We start from the raw sequence: 6,772 nt of genomic DNA, 5'->3' as shown, positions 1-6,772 counted from the left end.
GGGCGGCCCCTAACGCTAATCTACGGAAGTAGTCACCTCCGACCTCGGAAGTTCTCGCCCATGCTCGCTTAACAGTTCCGGTGACGCTCCGGGAGTTTGTTTACGTTCCTCACAGACTTAGCAGTTGGCTTCTCTGGCTCAGACTCCAAGATGGGGAAGTCATTCGCCAATTTCATGTGTAAAAAGGACTTTCATCCTGCTTCCAAATCCAACATCAAGAAGGTGAGTAAAGGGATCCGGAGACGGCAGCCAGGTGCTGAGCTCCCTGCGAGAGTCATCTGTCTGAAGCCGTCTCTCCTTCCTCCGTGCTAACCCAACAGACCCAAAGATCCCCAAAGTCCGGCCTGTCGGTCAGTGTGGAGACAGCTTGGTAACACTGTCTTCTGCCCATTCAGGGTAGGCTCTGCTCCCCTGGGTCGAGACTCCTGGTTAACTGAGATCTTCTAAGAGAAATCCTCCACTACTTTCACTCTCCATCGGGCAGTGTGGTTTCTGATGGCCGCGTTCAAGTTTAGCGTTTCCAGTAATCACAGGTCAACCAGATGCTGGACACAAAAGGGTCGTGGCGAGAATTACAGCGGGAAAGAATGGCGACGGAGATTGTCTGGGCTTTGGATTCAGACTAGGATTCCTTAGTTCAGTACAGTTACATGGAGCCCCGAGGCCTCGCACAAAATAGTCAATGAGGTGATCATTAGCCTCCCACCCTATTGATTAAGAATTATCAGTGGATGCTGCCCTAGTTTGTAAAATATTTAGGAAGATTAGAGGAGATAGTATGGGAAAATACGAGAAACGTAAAATGAAGACTTAGCATTATGTTAGGAAAAGTTCTCAAAAGCATACAAACGTGTGAGAATAAATTACGCTTTAGTTGTTTCTAAACCAGTTGTGGGTCCTGTGTGTTGCCATGCATCTAAAGAATGTAAAGGCCATTTCGTTCACGCTATGGAACCGAAAGCATCTGTGGGAGCAGAGCCACAGGGAAGTGGGTGGGCCTGTCAGAGCTTTAGGATTTGAGCTTGGGCCTGTTGAATCCAGGATCTCAAAATGCATCGTGATTACTGTCCCTTGGACTGTAAGGTTTATGTAGGTAATCTTGGAAACAATGGGAACAAGACTGAATTAGAATGGGCTTTTGGCTATTATGGACCACTGTGAAGGGTGTAGGTTGCTCTAAACCCTCCTGGCTTAGCTTTCCTCGAATTTGAGGATCCCCAAGATGCTGCGGATGCTGTCCACGAGCTATGGAAGAACGCTATGTGGCTGCCACCTAAGAGTGGAACTGTTGAACGGTGAAAAGAGAAGTCGGAATCGCGGCCTGCCTACCTCTTGGGGTCATCGTCCTCGAGATGACTCCCGCAGGAGGAGTCCCCCACCACCTCTCCACAGATCCCCAAGAAGGAGAATCTTCCTGAAGCCAGAGCAGGTCACTTTCTAGAGATAGGAGAAGAGAAAGGTCTCTGTCTCATGAGAGAAATCACAGGCCGTCTAGATCCTTCTCTAGGTCTTATAGGCGATCTAGGGCAAATGAAAGGAAATAAAAGACCAGTTTGCAAAGTGGTGTACAGGAAATAACTTCATTTGACAGGAAATATGTACAGGAAATTAAGTTTTGTTTGAAACTTCATAAGCTTGGTGCATTTTTAAGATGTTTCAAATGTGTTTTGTCTCTTGGAACAGTGACACAAAACATTGTAATTTTCTGTGGTTTCAAATGGATCGTATGAGGCATATAATATCAAGAATTATTAGTTTACAATGTTCCCTGAAGCGAGATTGGATCTTTTTTGAATTTTAGTTTTTCATAGACTGAAATAAACCTAGGTCCTGCCCAGTTTTAAGTGTGATGTACTGATGATGTATAAAGCGACTGGCGGGAGTTGATTAAAGCTGTAGTCCCTCTAGCAGCAGAGACAGTGTGGCCCTTCGTGCGGGTCAAATGGTGAGCCATCTCTAAAAGCTGCTGTGAACGCAGCCCACAGAGAAAGGGTGGGAACCACACTCTGAAGGCTTTCAGAGCGGCTCCTTCCTGGCTGCTGCATGCGATGCAGAGCTTTCTTTATTTGGAAATGTAAAACCAAGACACCAGTGCCCTGTCAGTGTAGGGTACATCGTAGAGCTGAACTTCTCAGTTACTGTGCGAGATTCTTTTTCATGCTGTCATTTGTAATATGTTTGTGAGAATCCTTGGGATTAAAGTTTTGCTTACAAGAAGAAAAAGAATGTATACATTAGCATACATCCACGTCAGGGTATCTGGAAGAAATGCCAGTACTGGTTAGCTGCAGGTATAGTTACTTAAGTGTTTAAGTCTTGTTCTGTTTATTTGCACAAACTCCTAATCCCCCCGAGTCTATTTCTTTACATGTTTTATAGCCTCTTTTTTTGAGGTGGGATCTCAGGCAGTCTAAGCTGGGTTCAAACTTGCTCTCTAAGGAGGATGGCACTGAACTCATCCTTCTGCCTCCACCTCCCACACAGTGGGATTAAAGGTGGAGGCCAGTGTCCTCAACTTTCCTTTCTCCTAAATCATAAAATAGTTTATAATATGCAAAAGAATCTTTGTGAGCACTTTGATGATGGAATTGTGGGTTTTTTGGTTTTGGGGGGCTTTTATGTTTAACGGACTGTAAGTTCTTGAGCAGTTGAGACTAATGAAATAACTGCATTCTAAAGCTTGAGATACTTAGTAATTTTTCTGTTTTGGTTGGGATTGTTTCAGACAGGGTCTCACTGTGTAGCTCTGGCTGGTCTGAAATACTTACTAGTCCTACCTCAGCCTCTCCAGTTCTGGGATTATGGCATGAGCCAACACACCCAGCCAAACACAGTGAAGACAGCTAAAGGGCATGTACATCCCGGAAGAAGCCAGTGAACTGTAACCACAACACACAGGTCAAAGCCACCTGGCTTTTCTTCTAAGTGTCGTGAGCATCCTTTGATTTCAGTGTATTAGGTGTCTTCATTAGGGAAGACGTGAGCTGGAGGCTGTCAAAACTGCTAGTGGCTAAAGCACTTGTTGCAGAATTGTAAGGATCAGAGTTTGGATCCCCAGCATCCACTTAAAAGCCAGGTACCTGGTAGCCCTCAGTAGTCCTAGCCTTCACGAGAAGAAGAGGACAGGAGCTCCTCTGTGCAAGCTGGTAGCTGGGTCCAGTGAGAGACCCTGCCTCAGTAAATGAAGGGGAGAGTGACTGAAGATTGTTTTAAACCCTGGATTCCATGCTCACACACACACACACACAAACTTCTTACTGACTTTGAATCCAATTGTTGAATTATATTTTGTTTCACTAATACAGGTATGGATGGCAGAACAGAAAATATCATATGATAAAAAGAAACAAGAAGAATTAATGCAACAGTACCTTAAAGAACAAGAGTCATATGATAACAGGTAAGTTAGTGTTGCCTGTCATCCTGTAACCACATCCTTATTTTTAGAATACTCAGTTATGGAGTCAGCCTCACTCCCATAATTATACACTGTCACCTTTTCAACTTGACCTATTCTTCACATAAAATCCACCTTCATTGGACTCATCCAGTCTGAGCAAATCCTAAATGAGGCAGTGCTTGCAGAGATGATAAACACTACATGTCACCTACTGAGATCATTGAATCGTTTCCTCTTTAATATGTTGAAATAAAAGGATGCTCGGGACACTCAGAATCCGGGTATCTTTGACCTGTCCGTTTTGGCCAGAGCCCACCAGCTTGATCCAGGCTAGTTCCTACCTTTTAGCTACTTTCCTTGTGTTTATGCTTGGTTAATTAATTGAGTAGTGGTATTTTGGTTCTGTAGACTATACTCTGAAGCAACCTTTATCTTTGGAACATTTACATTTGAAACGTGAGACATTCATCAGTTTCTGCTAATTGGGTCACGCCATTAGCATTGACATAGAGGTGTCTGCTCCATGCTGTTTTCATTTGCTTATCTTATGTGCTTGGAGCAGAATTGCTGTATCTTAATTCTTGCTTTAGCTTTTTAAGGAGCCACCAAACTTTTCCATACTAACTGCTCTCTCTTACATTTCTGACTATTAATGCAGAACATTTTGTTTTCCTACTTGCTTGTTTGTAGTTTTGCATTTTTCTCTTTTTTTTTTCTAATCTTTATTTATTGTCATTGTTATTTTCTTGAGACAGGGTCTCACACAGCCTGAGCTGGGCTTGAACTCCCTGTGTAGCTAAGGATGACCTAAAACTCTAGACTCTCCTGCCTTGAGCTCCCAAGTGCTGTCATGTGCTACTTCCTGTGATGTGTGATACTAGGAAGCAAACACGGGCTCCTGGGTGCCAGGCCAGCACTCTCCCAACTGAGAAATCTCTGCCCATACAGTAATAACCATGCTGATCAGTGTGAAGTGGCAGCTTGCAGTTTTGATTTGTATTTCTCAATTTCCAGTGAAACTAACCTTTTCATGTACTTGATTTAAAAATGTTGAATGGTGTTAAAACAAAATTCGTAAGATATTTAAAATACACCTAAATTTTCTAGTTTGTTTAGTGTTTGTAAACCATCACCATATTAACTTTCAAAACATTTTATCATCTGAAAAAGAAATTTTATGTTCATTAGTGGCCGTCTCAGGTAGGGTTTTATTGCTGTGAAGAGACATCCTGAGCAACACAGTTCTTCTAGAGGACAACATTTAGTTGGGGCTGGCTTACAGCTTCAGAGGTTATCATCATGGTGAGGAACATGCAATGTGCAGGCAGACATGGTGCTGGAGAAGGAGCTGTGACTTCTACATCTTGATCAGAGACTTGTGTACCTCGCTGGGTGTGTCTTGAGCATTTAAGACCTCCATAGTGACACACTTCCTCCATCAAGGCCACACCTACTCTGACAAGACTATGCCCCCTAATACCTCTGTCACTCCCTAGAGCCAAGCATTCAGACCCCAGGCCATTTCTATTCAAACCAGCCTACTTCCCTTTTCCTAATGGGTCCCATTAGTGCGTCTTACAAGTAATTACACTTTACTTTCTACCTACAACAGTGTCGTTTTAAATTACAGACACATAAGGCAGGTTAGTTTTTTGTGACTGGTTATTTTAATTTTTAAAATACATTTATTTATATGTGTTGGGGAGCATACGAGGACTTTGATCCACATGTGGAAGTCAGAGGACAACTTAGTGAGGAGCAACTCCCTGTCTTCACACTATGTGAGTCCCAGGGATTGAACTCGGGTCAGCAATCCTGGGTGGTGGCAACTTTACCCACTGAGCCACGCATGTTACTGCCCCTGATTGCTTTCCCTTAGCGTGTTTCTGAAGATCATCCACCACTTACATTAAAACAATTCTACGACAAAGATGTGTATGTATGTTCTCTTTATTTTTTAACAGTTTTTTTGTAGAATTCAATGGAGAAAGGAGAATCACACACAGTAATGTAGTATACCCTTTGTGGTTACCTTTTCCAGATAAAAAGACATTCCATACTTTAGCTTTTTCTAATACTTGGACTTTAGGCATTTATCTTTAACGCAGCAGAGTCATCCTGTCTTCAGTGGACTTCTTTTCCCAACAGCATGCTCTGCACAAAACCTACAGAAGGAGTTTTCAATCACTACCAAAAAATCTAAGAAAGTTGGAGGCATTCGTTGTATTAGCCTATTACAGAATTTTGTTAAACCTCATCTTTGTTCTCATTAGAGAATCCGGCTCTCGGGCTGTGCAGGTAGGTCAGTTTGTACAGTGTTTGTCAGGCAGGCATCGGCACCTGAGTTTGGATTCCCAGCCCCCACATAAGAAAACAGATGTGTGAGAGGTGCCTCGATCCCAGTTCTCTAGGGGTAGAGACAGGAAGATTCCTGGGGCGTGCTGGTTAACTGTTCTAGTCCAGCCATTGGGAAGCCCAGGTTTATTGAGAGACCTTGTCTAAAAAGTGAGATGGAGGGCTGGCTAGATGGATCAGGCACGTGCAATCTCTTGAGACCCATATAGAGGAAGAAGCAGAGAAGAGTTCCCACAGATCTGTCCTTTGACTTTACATGCATGCAGACATGCTTCTACATACCACACAGAATGACTTAAAAATAAGGTGAACAGCACCCCACCTTAACTTCTGGCCTCCACGTGCATGAACATTCGCATACGTGTGCACATGTTCACACACACACACACACACACACACACACACACACACACACACCCCCCACAATTAAAAATACTGTAATAGCTGACCATGGAGTGTATACCTTTAATTCTGGCAGAAGCAGGTAGATCTATATCTATATGTTCAGTGCCAGCCTGGTCCACAACCTGAGTTTCCAAACAGCCAGAGCTACACAAAGCCAGAAAGAAATTAACTACATTTCTTTTCTTTTTTCTTTCTTTTCTTTTTTTTTTTTTTTTAAGTAAAGGTTGTGGCACCAAAATATCTAATGGCATGTAGGATTTCGAAACTTTTTCAGCAACAGAGTACATTTTTAAAGAAAATCTTATTAGAATAACTACATCATCTTTTTCTTTTCTTACTGAGAGAACTGGAGGGAGACTGGAAGCCTCAGGTTGACACAACCAGTCTCCAGTAAGGTAGCACTGTTCAGGGTTTGTCTTGATTTCTTCAGGGTTCCTTTTGAGATAGTGTGTGGTCATCTTCTTCCTTGACTGAACCGTTTATCGTTATTTCATTCAGATTGCTTATGGGAGATGAGCGTGTAAAGAACGGCCTGAATTTCATGTATGAAGCCCCGCCAGGAGTTAAAAAAGGTATCTTTCCTTTGCACTTTGATGTAATTGCCTGTAAAGA

At 42.9% G+C, this 6,772-nt stretch overlaps 1 protein-coding gene and 1 pseudogene across 2 annotated transcripts in view; both read left to right on the top strand.

The window, feature by feature from the left end:
* Positions 1–70: 70 nt before the first annotated feature.
* Cirsr (corepressor of RBPJ and splicing regulator) overlaps positions 71–6,772 on the top strand; it is a 29,834-nt gene continuing 23,132 nt past the window's right edge. The window contains 3 exon segments of one of the 2 annotated variants that reach the window (NM_001007799.2): positions 71–222; positions 3,306–3,400; positions 6,659–6,732. In NM_001007799.2, coding sequence (NP_001007800.1) covers positions 151–222; positions 3,306–3,400; positions 6,659–6,732 — 241 coding nt within the window. In that variant the 5' untranslated portion in view covers positions 71–150. 2 annotated transcript variants of the gene reach the window in all.
* On the top strand, positions 984–1,610 carry LOC147995519 (serine/arginine-rich splicing factor 3 pseudogene; annotated as a pseudogene).

The sequence above is a fragment of the Rattus norvegicus genome, chromosome 3, assembly GCF_021556685.1.
Source record: "Rattus norvegicus strain SHRSP/BbbUtx chromosome 3, alternate assembly SHRSP_T2T, whole genome shotgun sequence".
NCBI classification, from domain to species: domain Eukaryota; kingdom Metazoa; phylum Chordata; class Mammalia; order Rodentia; family Muridae; genus Rattus; species Rattus norvegicus.
Note: the sequence above shows the minus strand (reverse complement) of the source record. Positions and strands in the feature narration are given on the sequence as shown.